The sequence below is a fragment of the Heterodontus francisci genome, chromosome 7 (assembly GCF_036365525.1).
Source record: "Heterodontus francisci isolate sHetFra1 chromosome 7, sHetFra1.hap1, whole genome shotgun sequence".
NCBI lineage: Eukaryota > Metazoa > Chordata > Chondrichthyes > Heterodontiformes > Heterodontidae > Heterodontus > Heterodontus francisci.
In genome coordinates, this window is record NC_090377.1 from 336,469 (window position 1) to 351,886 (window position 15,418).

General features: G+C 46.3%; 1 protein-coding gene across 1 annotated transcript in view; it reads left to right on the forward strand.

Annotated features, from left to right (window-relative positions):
* xrcc5 (X-ray repair complementing defective repair in Chinese hamster cells 5) overlaps positions 1-15,418 on the forward strand; it is a 388,719-nt gene that overhangs the window by 88,270 nt on the left and 285,031 nt on the right. Inside the window, exon 5 of the mRNA XM_068034693.1 lies at positions 2,017-2,139. Coding sequence (XP_067890794.1) covers positions 2,017-2,139 — 123 coding nt within the window. The remainder of the gene's footprint in view (positions 1-2,016; positions 2,140-15,418) is intronic.

Here is a 15,418-nt window from a genome sequence, read left to right on the forward strand (position 1 = left end):
CCAGAGGACTGGAGAATAGCCAATGTTGTTCCTTTGTTTAAGAAGGGTAGCAAGGATAATCCAGGAAATTATAGGCCGGTGAGTCTTAAGTCAGTGGTCGGGAAATTATTAGAGAGGATTCTTCGGGACAGGATTTACTCCCATTTGGAAACAAATGGACCTATTAGTGAGAGGCTGCATGGTTTTGTGAAGGGGAGGTCGTGTCTCACTAATTTGATTGAGTTTTTTGAGGAAGTGACAAAGATGATTGATGAAGGAAGGGCAGTGGATGTTATCTATATGGACTTCAGTAAAGCCTTTGACAAGGTCCCTCATGGCAGACTGATACAAAAGGTGAAGTCACATGGGATCAGAGGGGAGCTGGCAAGATGGATACAGAACTGGCTCTGTCATAGAAGACAGAGGGTAGCAGTGGAAGGGTGCTTTTCTGAATGGAGGGATGTGACTAGTGGTGTTCCGCAGGGATCAGTGCTGGGACCTTTGCTCTTTGTAGTATATATAAATGATTTGGAGGAAAATGTAGCTAGTCTGATTAGTAAGTTTGCGGACGACACAAAGGTTGGTGGAGTTGCGGACAGTGATGAGGATTGTCAGAGGATACAGCAGGATATAGATCGGTTGGAGACTTGGGCGGAGAAATGGCAGATGGAGTTTAATTCAGACAAATGTGAGGTAATGCATTTTGGAAGGTATAATGCAGGTGGGAAGTATACAGTAAATGGCAGAACCCTTAGGAGTATTGACAGGCAAAGAGATCTGGGCGTACAGGTCCACAGGTCACTGAAAGTGGCAACGCAGGTGGATAAGGTAGTCAAGAAGGCATACGGCATGCTTGCCTTCATCGGTCGGTGCATAGAGTGTAAAAATAGGCAAGTTATGCTGCAGCTGTACAGATCTTTAGTTAGGCCTCACTTAGAATATTGCGTGCAATTCTGGTCGCCACACTACCAGAAGGACGTGGAGGCTTTGGAGAGGGTACAGAAGAGGTTTACCAGGATGTTGCCTGGTCTGGAGGGCATTAGCTATGAGGAGAGGTTGGATAAACTCGGATTGTTTTCACTGGAACGACGGAGGTGGAGGGGCGACATGATAGAGGTTTACAAAGTTATAAGCGGCATGGACAGAGTGGATAGTCAGAAGCTTTTTCCCAGGGTGGAAGAGTCATTTACGAAGGGACATAGGTTTAAGGTGAGAGGGGCAAAGTTTAGAGGGGATGTGCGAGGCAAGTTCTTTACACAGAGGGTGGTGAGTGCCTGGAACTTGTTGCCAGGGGAGGTGGTGGAAGCAGGTACCATAGAGACGTTTAAGAGGCATCTTGACAAATACATGAATAGGATGGGAATAGAGGGATACGGACCCCGGAAGTGCAGAAGGTTTTAGTTTAGGCAGGCGTCAAGATCGGCGCAGGCTTGGAGGGCCGAATGGCCTGTTCCTGTGCTGTACTGTTCTTTGTTTGTTTTGCTGATCAGGTTACATGACGTTTGGAGGGGGTTCGTGTGGAGCATACCGCTGGAATTCACCTGTTGGGCCAAACTGTCTGTTTCTCTGCTGTACTTCATATGTAATTTTATGTATGTCTATTGGTTCCTGGTCCACCTGCTTCTCATTTAAAATTCTCATCTTATTAGCAGCTGCGATCCTGCAACTCTGGCCAATTGTACTTTCCCCAATCTTTTTGCCGCACGACTGACAGCTGTGTCTTCAACCAATTAGTCCATAAGCTTGGATTCCTGCCCTAAACCTTTAAAGTTCCCTTGCATCCTTTTATGACCCCTCTTATAATGTTGTAGAGGAGGCATGAACATAGAACTGCTGGGCTAAATCCAGGGAACATTGGAAGATTATGGCAAGCCCTTCGGCTATCTCCATTTTCTTTAGCAACCTGGGATGCCAGCCATCCGGGCCAGGTAACTTATCTACCCTAAGCATAGCCAGCTTTTTTAGTATGATCTGATCTTGTATCTACCTGGCATGACATGATTCTGTCAATCAGTCTTATATCATTTTGCCTTTTAGGGGAAAGAAGTATGAGAAATTGCATATCGCAGTGTTCACCGATCTCAACAGTCCCTTCAGTTCCGACCAGTTGGATGTCATCACAAGCAGCATGAAAAAGGCTGGAATCACACTGCAGTTCTTGTGAGTACTGACCCTCGTGTTCCGTTTAGATCTAGAGTGGGTCTGGTAAAATTGGCCTGGAGCAACCCACACAGTGGAGGGGATGGGGGCAGCACCCCAAATACTCAAGAAGATTCCATGGTGGGCATAAGAAATAGGATCTTTGAGGCATTGAATGTTAATTTTCTTGCGCTGCTGGGGGGCTAGGCTGATGGAGATGGTAGTTCGGATGAGGCAATGGTCGGTCCACAGTCTTCGGTATCTGACACGGTGTGGGTGATGTGGGCATCTCTGCGGTCCCTCGCTTGAACGATGACGTAGTCGAGTAGGTGCCAGTGTTTGGACCCCGGGGGTTGTCATGTCGTGTTTGTCTCGGTGGAACAGGGTGTTAGTTATGACGAGGTCATGCTGAAGGCATTTCATCAGGAGGAGAACTCAGTTGGAGTTTGCCTTGCCTGCTCCTTCCTTTCCAATCACCCCCTTCCAGAGATCAGTATACTTCCCGACTCTGGCGTTGAAGTCACTGAGGAGGATTAGTTTGTCATCTGCTGGGACTCTGACGAGGGATTGCTCAAGATCGGTGTCACATAGAAATGTAGAAAATAGGAGCAGGAGTAGGCCATTCGGCCCTTCGAGCCTGCTCCGCCATTCATTATGATCATGGCTGATCATCTAACTCAGTAACCTGTTCCCGCTTTCGCCCCATATCCTTTGATCCCTTTAAACCCAAGAGCTATATCTAACTCCTTCTTGAAAACATAAAATGTTTTAGAGAGAGAGATACAGCACTGAAACAGGCCCTTTGGCCCACTGAGTCTGTGCCGCCCAACAACCACCCATTTATACTAATCCTACATTAATCCCATATTCCCTACCACATCCCCACCATTCTCCTACCCACACTGGGGGCAATTTACAATGGCCAATTTACCTATCAACCTGCAAGTCTTTGACTGTGGGAGGAAACCGGAGCACCCGGTGGAAACCCACGCGGTCACAGGGAGAACTTCCAAACTCCACGCAGGCAGTAGCCAGAACTGAACCCAGGTCACTGGAGCTGTGAGGCTGCAGTGCTAACCACTGCGCCACTGTGCCGCCCTCGAAGGGTAAATCGTGTTTGACTAATTCACTTGAGTTCTTCAAAGATGTAACAAGTAAAGCGGATAATGGGGATCCTGTAGATGTAGTATATCTGGACTTCCAGAAGGCATTTGATAAGGTGTCGCACAAAAGGTTAATACACAAGGTAAGATCACTTTAGGTTAGGGGCAATTTATTAGCTCGGATAGAGGATTGGCTAACCAACAGAAAACAGAGAGTTGGGATAAATGAGCCTTTTTCTGGTTGGCAAGATATAACTAGTGGGGTGCCACAGGGTTCATCCTTGAGTTCCAACTATTTACAATCTATATTAATGACTTGGATGCAGGGATAGAAGGTACTATAGCCAGATTTGCAGATGACACTAAAATAGGTGGGATAGTAAGTTGCAATAAAGAAATAAGAAATTTACAAACGAATATGGATAAGTTAGGTGAATGAGCCAAAATTTGGCAGATGGAGTTTAACGTGGATGAGTGTGAGGTTATCCATTTTGGTCGGAAGAATACAAAGGTAAATTTGCCATTGTAAATTGCCCCTAGTGTAGGTAGGTGGTAGGAGAATGGTGGGGATGTGGTAGGGAATATGAGTTTAATGTAGGATTAGTATAAATGGGTGGTTGTTGGTCGGCACAGACTCGGTGGGCCGAAGGGCCTGTTTCAGTGCTGTATCTCTAAATAAATAAAACCATGCTGACTCTGATGGATTGCGTTTTGACTTCCTAAATGTCCTGTTATTACTTCCTTAATAATGGATTCTAACAATTTCCCAACGACAGATGTTAAACAAACTGGTCTATAGTTTCCTACTTTCTGCCTCCCTCCCTTTTTGAATAAGGGCTTTATGTTAGCTTTTTTCCAATCCACTGGAACCTTTCCCGTATCCAGGGAATTTTGGAATATTATAACCAATGGATCCACTATCTCCGCTGCCACTTCCTTTAAGACCCTAGAATGTAGGCCATCAGGCCCTGGGGACTTGTCTGCCTTCAATCCCAAAAGTTTGCTCAGTACTTTTTCCCTAATGATGATGATTGTTCTAAGTTCCTCTCTTTCTATAACCTCTGCATTACCTGTTACTAGGGACTGCCTAAGAAGAAGATAAGAAATAAGAGCAGAAGTATACTATATGTCCCCTTGAGCGTGCTCCGTCATTCAATATGATCATGGCTGATCTTCTGCCTCGAGGCTTGATATCAAGGCAGCGTTTGACCAAGTGTGGAATCAAGAAGCCCTAGCAAAACTGGTGTCAATGGGAATCAGGAGGAAAACTCTCCACTGGTTGGAGTCATACCTAGTACAAAGGAAGATGGTTGTGGTTGTTGGAGGTCAATCATCTCAATTCTAGTACATCACTGCAAGAGTTCCACAGGGTAGTGTCCTAGGCCCAACCATCTTCAGCTGCTTCATCAATGACCTTCCTTCCATCATAAGGTCACAAGTGGGAATGTTCGCTGATGATTGCATAATGTTCAGCACCATTCGTGACTCCTCAGATACTGAAGCAGTCTGTGTAGAAATGCAGCAAGACCTGGACAGTATCCAGGCTTGGGCTGATAAGTGGCAAGTAACATTTGTGCCAAACAAGTGTTAGACAATGACCGTCTCCAACAAGAGAAAATCCAACACTCTCCCCTTGACATTCAATGGCATCACCATCGCGGAATCCCCCACTATCAATATCCTGGGGGTTACCACTTGACCAGCCATATTCTAACCTCGGTAGTGGGCAAATTATTGGAATCTGTTCTGAGAGACAGGATAAACTATCACTTAGAAAGGCACAGGTTGATCAAGGATAGTCAGCATGGATTTGTTAAGGGAAGACATTGTTTGACCAACTTGATTGAATTTGTTGAAGAAATAATAAGGACGATAGATGAGGGTAGTGCAGTTGATGGATTTTAGCAAGGCTTTTGGTAAGGTCCCACATGGCAGACTGGTTTAAAAAAAATAAAATTCCATGGGATCCACGGAAATGCAGCAACGTGGATACAAAATTGGCTCAGTGGCAAGAAACAAAGGGTAATTGTTGATAGCTGTTTTAGCGCCTGGAGGACTGTTTCCAGTGGCGTTCCGCAGGGCTCAGTACTGGGTCCCCTGCTTTTTGTGGCGTATACTAACGATTTGGATGTAAAGACATTTGCGGACGACACAAAGATTGGCCGTGTGGTAGATAATGAGAAGGATAGCTGTAGGCTGCAGGAAGATATTGATGGTCTGGTCAGATGGGCAGAAAAGTGGCAAATGGAACTCAACTTGGAGAAGTGTGAGGTGATGCATTTGGGGAAATACTGAGAAGTGTAGAGGAAGTAAGGGACCTTGGAATGAATGTCCACAGATCCCTGAAGGTAGCAGGACAGGTCGATAGGGTGGTTAAGGTGGCATATGGAATCCTTTCCTTTATTAGCCGGGATATAGAATACAATAGGGCGGCACAGTGGCGCAGTGGTTAGCACCGCAGCCTCACAGCTCCAGCGACCCGGGTTCAATTCTGGGTACTGCCTGTGTGGAGTTTGCAAGTTCTCCCTGTGTCTGCGTGGGTTTTCTCCGGGTGCTCCGGTTTCCTCCCACAAGCCAAAAGACTTGCAGGTTGGTAGGTAAATTGGCCATTATAAATTGCCCCTAAAATAGGTAGGTGGTAGGGAAATATAGGGACAGGTGGGGATGTGGTAGGAATATGGGATTAGTGTAGGATTAGTATAAATGGGTGGTTGATGGTCGGCACAGACTCGGTGGGCCGAAGGGCCTGTTTCAGTGCTGTATCTCTGAACTAAACTAAAACTAAAACGAGTAGGGAGGTTATGCTGGAACTGTATAACTCATTGGTTAGGCCACAAGTTGAGTACTGTGTGCAGTTGTCATCTCATTACCGAAAGGATGTAATTGCACGAGAGAGGGTACAGAGGAGATTTATGAGGATGTTGCCAGGGCTGGAAAAATGCAGCTAAGAGGAAAGATTGAATAGGCTGGGGTTGTTCTCCTTGGAACAGAGAAGGCTGAGGGGAGATCTGATTGAAATGTATACAATTTTGGATAGAGTGGAGGTGAAGGGTCTATTCATCTTAGCAGAGAGGTCAGTGACGAGGGGACATAGATTTAAAGTGATTGGTAGAAAAATTAGAGGGGAAATGAGGAAAAACTTTTTCACCCAGAGGGTGATGATGGTCTGGAAGTCACTGCCTGAAAGGGTAGCTGAGGCAGAAACCCTCAGCTTATTCAAAAGGAGTCTGGATATGCACCTCATGTGCTGTAATCTGCAGGTCTACGGACCAAATTCTGGAAGGTGGGATTAGAATAGGTGGATCGTTTTTCGGCCGGCACAGACACGATGGTCCAAGTGGCCTCTTTCTGTGCCTTAAACCTTCTATGATTCTGGGATTCTGTATAAGTACTGTAGCTACAAGAGAGGTCAGAAGCTGGGAATTCTGTGGCGAGTAACTCACCTCCTAACTCCCCAAAGCCTGTTCACCATCTGCAAGGCACAAGTCAGGAGTGTGATGGAATACTCTCCACTTGCCAGGATGAATGCAGCTCCAACAACACTCAAGAAACTCAACACCATCCAGCACAAAGCAGCTTGTTTGATTGGTACCCCATCAACCACCTTCAACCCGGCCAGGTTGTTGAAGTTTCAGTAGGGGACTACTTTGGGAATAGTGATCACAATTCCGTAAGCTTTAAAATACTCATGGACAAAGACGAGAGTGGTCCTAAAGGAAGAGTGCTAAATTGGGGGAAGGCCAACTATACCAAAATTCGGCAGGAGCTGGGAAATGTAGATTGGGAGCAGCTGTTTGAAGGTAAATCCACATATGATATGTGGGAGGCTTTTAAAGAGAGGTTGATTAGCGTTCAGGAGAGACATGTTCCTGTGAAAAAGAGGGATAGAAATGGCAAGATTAGGGAACCATGGATGACAGGTGAAATTGTGAGACTAGCTAAGAGGAAAAAGGAAGCATACATAAGGTGTAGGCGGCTGATGAAAGACGAAGCTTTGAAAGAATATCGGGAATGTAGGACCAATCTGAAACGAGGAATTAAGAGGGCTAAAAGGGGTCATGAAATATCTTTAGCAAACAGGGTTAAGGAAAATCCCAAAGCCTTTTATTCATATATAAGGAGAAAGAGGGTAACTAGAGAAAGGATTGGCCCACTCAAGGACAAAGGAGGAATGTTATGCTTGGACTCAGAGAAAATGGGTGAGATTCTAAACGAGTACTTTGCATCGGTATTCACCGAGGAGAGGGACATGACGGATGTTGAGGTTAGGAACAGATGTTTGATTACTCTAGATCAAGTCGGCATAAGGAGGGAGGAAGTGTTGGGTATTCTAAAGGGCATTAAGGTGGACAGGTCCCCAGGTCCGGATGGGATCTATCCCAGGTTACTGAGGGAAGCGAGAGAGGAAATAGCTGGGGCCTTAACAGATATCTTTGCAGCATCCTTAAACACGGGTGAGGTCCCGGAGGACTGGAGAATTGCTAATGTTGTCCCCTTGTTTAAGAAGGGTAGCAGGGATAATCCAGGTAATTATAGACCGGTGAGCCTGACGTCAGTGGTAGGGAAGCTGCTGGAGAAGATACTGAGGGATAGGATCTATTCCCATTTGGAAGAAAATGGGCTCATCAGTGATAGGCAACATGGTTTTGTGCAGGGAAGGTCATGTCTTACCAACTTAATAGAATTCTTTGAGAAAGTGACAAAGTTGATTGATGAGGGAAGGGCTGTCGATGTCATATACATGGACTTCAGTAAGGCGTTTGATAAGGTTCCCCATGGCAGGCTGATGGAGAAAGTGAAGGCGCTTGGGGTCCAAGGTGTACTAGCTAGATGGATAAAGAACTGGCTGTGCAACAGGAGACAGAGAGTAGCAGTAGAAGGGAGTTTCTCAAAATGGAGACGTGTGACCAGTGGTGTTCCACAGGGATCCGTGCTGGGACCACTGTTGTTTGTGATATACATTAATGATTTGGAGGAAAGTATAGGTGGACTGATTAGCAAGTTTGCAGACGACACTAAGATTGGTGGAGTAGCAGATAGTGAAGGGGACTGTCAGAGAATACAGCAGAATATAGATAGATTAGAGAGTTGGGCAGAGAAATGGCAGATGGAGTTCAATCAGGGCAAATGCGAGGTGATGCGTTTTGGAAGATCCAATTCAAGAGTGAACTATACAGTAAATGGAAAAGTCCTGGGGAAAATTGATGTCCAGAGAGATTTGGGTGTTCAGGTCCACTGTTCCCTGAAGGTGGCAACGCAGGTAAATAGAGTGGTCAAGAAGGCATACGGCATGCTTTCCTTCATCGGACGGGGCATTGAGTACAAGAGTTGGCAGGTCATGTTACAGTTGTATAGGACTTTGGTTCGGCCACATTTGGAATACTGCGTACAGTTCTGGTCGCCACATTATCAAAAGGATGTGGATGCTTTGGAGAGGGTGCAGAGGAGGTTCACCAGGATGTTGCCTGGTATGGAGGGCGCTAGCTATGAAGAGAGGTTGAGTAGATTAGGATTATTTTCATTAGAAAGACGGAGGTTGAGGGGGGCCCTGATTGAGGTGTACAAAATCATGAGAGGTAAAGACAGGGTGGATAGCAAGAGGCTTTTTCCCAGAGTGGGGGTTTCAATTACTAGAGGACACGAGTTCAAAGTGAAAGGGGAAATGTTTAGGGGGGATATGCGTGGAAAGTTCTTTACGCAGAGGGTGGTGGGCACCTGGAACGCATTGCCAGTGGAGGTGGTAGATGCGGGCACGATGGAGTCTTTTAAGATGTATCTAGACAGATACATGAATGGGCAGGAAGAAAAGAGATACAGAACCTTAGAAAATAGGCGACATGTTTAGTGAGAGGATCTGGATCGGCGCAGGCTTGGAGGGCCGAAGGGCCTGTTCCTGTGCTGTAATAATCTTTGTTCTTTGTTCTTTTAACATTCACTCCCTCCACCACCAATGCGTCTTTGACAGCAGCTTCCAAACCTGCGACCTCTACCACCTATAAGAACAAGGGCAACAGATGAATGGGAACACCACCACCTGCAAGTTCCCCTCCCAGCCACACACCATCCTGACTTAAAACTGTATTGCTGCCATTCCTTCACTGTTGCTGGGTCAAAATCTTGGAACTCAAAGATAATTACAGCACAGGAACAGGCCCTTCGGCTCTCCAAGCCTGCGCTGATCCAGATCCTCTCTCTAAACATGTCGCCTATTTTCTAAGGTTCTGTATCTCTTTTCTTCCTGCCCATTCATGTATCTGTCTAGATACATCTTAAAAGACGCCATCGTGCCAGCATCTACCACCTCCGCTGGCAACGCGTTCCAGGCACCCACCACCCTCTGCGTAAAGAACTTTCCACGCATATCCCCCCTAAACTTTTCCCCTTTCACTTTGAACTCGTGTCCTCTAGTAATTGAATCCCCCACTCTGGGAAAAAGCCTCTTGCTATCCACCCTGTCTATACCTCTCATGACCTCAATCAGGTCCCCCCTCAACCTCCGTCTTTCTAATGAAAATAATCCTAATCTACTCAACCTCTCTTCATAGCTAGCGCCCTCCATACCAGGCAACATCCTGGTGAACCTCTTCTGCACCATCTCCAAAGCATCCACATCCTTTTGGTAATGTGGCGACCAGAACTGTACGCAGTATTCCAAATGTGGCCGAACCAAAGTCCTATACAACTGTAACATGACCTGCCAACTCTTGTACTCAATACCCCGTCCGATGAAGGAAAGCATGCCGTATGCCTTCTTGACCACTCTATTGACCTGCGTTGCCACCTTCAGGGAACAATGGACCTGAACACCCAAATCTCTCAGTACATCAATTTTCCCCAGGACTTTTCCATTTACTGTATAGTTCACTCTTGAATTGGATCTTCCAAACTGCATCACCTCGCATTTGCCCTGATTGAACTCCATCTGCCATTTCTCTGCCCAACTCTCCAATCTATTTATATTCTGCTGTATTCTCTGACAGTCCCCTTCACTATCTGCTACTCCACCAATCTTTGTGTCGTCTGCAAACTTGCTAATCAGACCACCTATACTTTCCTCCAAATCATTAATGTATATCACAAACAACAGTGGTCCCAGCACGGATCCCTGTGGAACACCACTGGTCACACGTCTCCATTTTGAGAAACTCCCTTCTACTGCTACTCTCTGTCTCCTGTTGCCCAGCCAGTTCTTTATCCATCTAGCTAGTACACCTTGGACCCCATGCGCCTTCACTTTCTCCATCAGCCTGCCATGGGGAACCTTATCAAACGCCTTACTGAAGTCCATGTATAGACATCGACAGCCCTTCCCTCATCAATCAACTTTGTCACTTCCTCAAAGAATTCTATTAAGTTGGTAAGACATGACCTTCCCTGCACAAAACCATGTTGCCTATCACTGATGAGCCCATTTTCTTCCAAATGGGAATAGATCCTATCCCTCAGTATCTTCTCCAGCAGCTTCCCTACCACTGACGTCAGGCTCACCGGTCTATAATTACCTGGATTATCCCTGCTACCCTTCTTAAACAAGGGGACAACATTAGCAATTCTCCAGTCCTCCGGGACCTCACCCGTGTTTAAGGATGCTGCAAAGATATCTGTTCAGGCCCCAGCTATTTCCTCTCTCGCTTCCCTCAGTAACCTTGGATAGATCCCATCCGGACCTGGGGACTCCCTTCCTAATAGCACTGTGGATGTGCCTAAACCACGTGGACTGCAGCGGTTCAAGTAGGCGGCTCACCATCACCTTTTCAAGCGCATTTAGTGATGGGCAATAAATGCTGACCTAGCCAGCGACGCCAACATCCCATAAAAAGAATATAAAAAAACTCCCCTTTCTCTTGATTCCCCAAAAATCCACCTATCCCAGCTTTGAATATACTCAACGATGAAGAATCCATAATCTTCGGGGGTAAAGAATTCCAAAGCTTCACACCTTATAAAAAAAAAAATTCTGCTTTTCTATTCTTAGTATCAAAGTGAATGACCTCGCACTTCCACACATTATATTCCTTTTGCCACCTTGTTGTCCACTCACTTAATCTGTTGTTACGGCCAGGTTTTTGATGGCGTGGCTGGTTTGCACTGTTCCCCTCACAACTGACCACAGCAACTGTTTTTGTTACTAGTGTTTTAACTCCTTTCTGTTTTATTTGCCACTTAACAGACATTGACAGGTTTTCTTGTACACTTAAATCAGATTAAATATTTATTAAACAATACTCATTCCCTGAAAATGTTCACAATTCCATTCACGCACGTATTCATTCTCTCACACACTCTCGAGAAGATGAATAGAGTACAGGACAAGAGGTGTTCAGAATTCAGGTTGTGGAAGTCTGTTGTTTCAGAAATAACCTGTGGGATTCCCCTCGGAACAATAATTTTAAAGTTGCAAGCCTGTTTGCTGGTTGTCTGATAATCGTTGGGCTGTTGCAGTCTCCTGGTAGGTTGAAGACGGTGCTTATGTCTTAGGTCAGTCTCACCCCTGAAGAGTTTTGTCTCTGCTGTAGCTAGCTTCTAACTTATATCACAGATTCGTTACAGTGCAGAAGGCAGCCATTTAGCTCAGCATGTCTGCACTGTCTCTCTGAAAGAGCAATTCCATCAGTTCCATTCGCCCGCCTTCTCCCCATAACCCTGTACAAGACTTTTTTTGAAAAGTAGAGACTGCAGGGGTAACACCTGAGCAACAATGGGTTTCACCCACTCAGATTTTTGAATCGAAAGGGATCAACTGTGTTGGCTGAAACCAATCTCTCCCCACCCCCCACACACACACTCTTTCTCTCTCTCTCTTTCTCTCTCTCTCTCTCAGCTTTGCTGGAATTCAAAATGGCTTTTTTGTTGTTGTACTTTGTGGTTGAGGATAGACCAGACTGATAATGTCTGTAATCCTGTCCGGAAAATACATCCTCCCCCCGCCTTTGTTCCTCAACACAATTACCCTTCAAGGTGAATTTTACAAGGCTTGGTTTTGCCATGTGTCTTCAGGTTTCAGTCCAAGCTGGGCGATTTGATGGCCTTGATGATGGCCCCATTCTGAAGAGATAAGGGTGGATCACACTCCATTGTAATGGACGTTATTTGGAGACGAGAAGTCTGAGAAAGGTCTTGTCTCATTGTTTTTGAGAATAGCCCGCATTCATAAAATTAATTTATTAATTAGTGATAGAAATGTCAGTCAGAATGGTTAAGTGCTTCACCTGTGAGATGTGGGAGGTCCGTGACGCTTCCAGTGTTCCGGGCGACTACATCTGCAGGAAGTGTACCCAGTTGCAGCTCCTCACAGACCGCATGGATCGGTTGGAGCGGCAACTGGATGCACTTAGGAGCATGCAGGTGGCGGAAAGCATCATAGACAGGAGTTTTAGAGAAGTGGTTACACCCAAGGTGCAGGCAGATAGATGGGTGACCGCTAGAAGGGGCAGGCAGTCAGTGCAGGAATCCCCTGTGGCTATCCCCCTCTCTAACAAGTATGCCGTTTTGGATACTGTTGGGGGGGATGGCCTATCGGGAAAACAGCAGCAGCCAGAGCAGTGGCACCACGGCTGGCACTGTTGTTCAGCAGGGAGGGACAAAGCGCAGAAGAGCGATAGTTACAGGGGACTCTATAGTCAGGGGCAAAGATAGGCGCTTCTGTGGATGTGAAAGAGACTCCAGGATGGTATGTTGTCTCCCTGGTGCCAGGATCAAGGATGTCTCTGAACGGACAGGGGGCATTCTGAAGGGGGAGGGTGAACAGCCAGAGGTTGTGGTACACATCGGTACCAATGACATAGGCAGGAAGAGTGATGAGGTCCTGCAGGGGGAGTTTAGGGAGTTAGGTAGTAAGTTAAAAAAACAGGACCTCGAGGGTTGTAATCTCTGGATTACTCCCTGGGCCAAGTGCCAGTGAGGCTAGAAATAGGAAGATAGTGCAGCTAAACACGTGGCTGAGCAGCTGGTGTAGAAGGGAGGGTTTCAGATATCTGGACCATTGGGCTCTCTTCAGGGACAGATGGGACCTGTACAAGAAGGACGGGTTTCTTCTAAACTGGAGGGTCACTAATATCCTGGCTGCAAGGTTTGCTAGCGTCACTCGGGATGGTTTAAACTAGTGTGGCAGGGGGGTGGGAACCAGAGCAGTAGGACAGCTAGTGAAATAAATGAGGAGGACATAGTAAATAAGGCCAGTAGGACTAAGAGGAAGAGCCGGCAGGGAGATGTTGCTGAGCACAGTGGGACTGGTGGTCTGAAGTGCATTTGTTTCAATGCGAGAAGTATAACAGGTAAGGCAGATGAACTTAGAGCTTGGATTAGTACTTGGAAATATGATGTTGTTGCTATTACAGAGACTTGGTTGAGGGAAGGGCAGGATTGGCAGCTAAATGTTCCAGGCTTTAGAAGCTTCAGGCGGGATAGAGTGGGATGTAAAAGGGGTGGGGGAGTTGCATTACTGGTTAAGGAGAATATCACAGCTGTACTGCGGGAGGACACCTCAGAGGGATCATGCAGCGAGGCAATATGGGTGGAGCTCAGGAATAGGAAGGATGCAGTCAAGACGTTGGGGGTTTACTACAGGCCTCCCAACAGCCAGCGGGAGGTAGAGGAGCAGATATGTAGACAGATTTTGGAAAGATGTAAAGGTAACAGGGTTGTGGTGATTTTAACTTTCCCTATATTGACTGGGACTCACTTAGTGCTAGGGGCTTGGATGGGGCAGAATTTGTGAGGAGCATCCAGGAGGGCTTCTTGAAACAGTATGTAGATAGTCCAACTAGGGATGGGGCATAGATTATAAAAATTGGCAAGTCATGTTGCAGCTGTACAGAACCTTAGTTAGGCCACACTTAGAATATTGCGTTCAATTCTGGTCGCCACACTACCAGAAGGACGTGGAGGCTTTGGAGAGGGTACAGAAGAGGTTTACCAGGATGTTGCCTCGTCTGGAGGGCATTAGCTATGAGGAGAGGTTGGAAAAACTCGGATTGTTTTCACTGGAACGACAGAGGTGGAGGGGCGACATGATAGAGGTTTACAAAGTTATGAGCGTCATGGACAGAGTGGATAGTCAGAAGCTTTTTCCCAGGGTGGAAGAGTCAGTTACTAGGGGACATAGGTTTAAGGTGCGAGGGGCAAAGTTTAGAGGGGATGTGCGAGGCAAGTTTTTAACACAGAGGGTGGTGAGTGCCTGGAACTTGCTGCCAGGGGTGATGGTGGAAGCAGATACGATAGCGACGTTTAAGAGACATCTTGACAAATACATGAATAGGAAGGGAATAGAGCGATATGGGTCCCGGAAGTGCAGAAGGTGTTAGTTTCGGCAGGCATCAAGATCGGCGCAGGCTTGGAGGGCTGAATGGCCTGTTCCTGTGCTGTACTGTTCTTTGTTCAGGTGTGACTATCTGTCGCATTTCCATGTGGATGGGGCTTAATTGGCTTTCCTTCTTAATAGGGACGGATTTGAATTTGAGTGCAAGAGATGCTGAGGCTCATGTGTCTTCTCCATTTTGTTGATAGCACATGCACCAGTCTTTTAAAAATTGTTCCAATTTTTATAACTCTTCAGTTTGGTTCTGTATTTTCATCGCTGCACGTTTTGTGAGCGTGACACTGTCTATATCTCTTTGCAGTTTCTTTGTGTCTTCCTCAGAGTTTACATTCCCACCTAGCTTTGTATTGTCAGCAAACTTGGATATATTACTCTCTGTCTTCTTCTAAGTCATTAATATGATTGTAAATAGCTGAGGCTCCAGCATTGATACTTGTGGCAATCCATTAGTTAGATCCTGCTGACTTGAAAATGCCCTGTTTATCCTTAATCTCTGGTTTCTGTCCGTTAACCAGTCCTGCATCCGGGTGGCGCAGTGGTTAGCACCGCAGCCTCACAGCTCCAAGAACCCGGGTTCGATTCTGGGTACTGCCTGTGCGGAGTTTGCAAGTTCTCCCTGTGAGCACGTGGGTTTTTGCCGGGTGCTCCGGTTTTCACCCACAACCAAAGACTTGCAGGTGATAGGTAAATTGGCCATTGTAAATTGTCCCTCGTGTAGGTTGGTGGCAGGGAATATGGGATTACTGCAGGGTTAGTCTAAATGGGTGGTTATTGGTCGACACAGACTCGGTGGGCCGAAGGGCCTGTTTCAGTGCTGTATCTCTAAATAAATAAAATAAATAATACAATACTCCCAACTCTCCATGAGCCCTTATCTTGT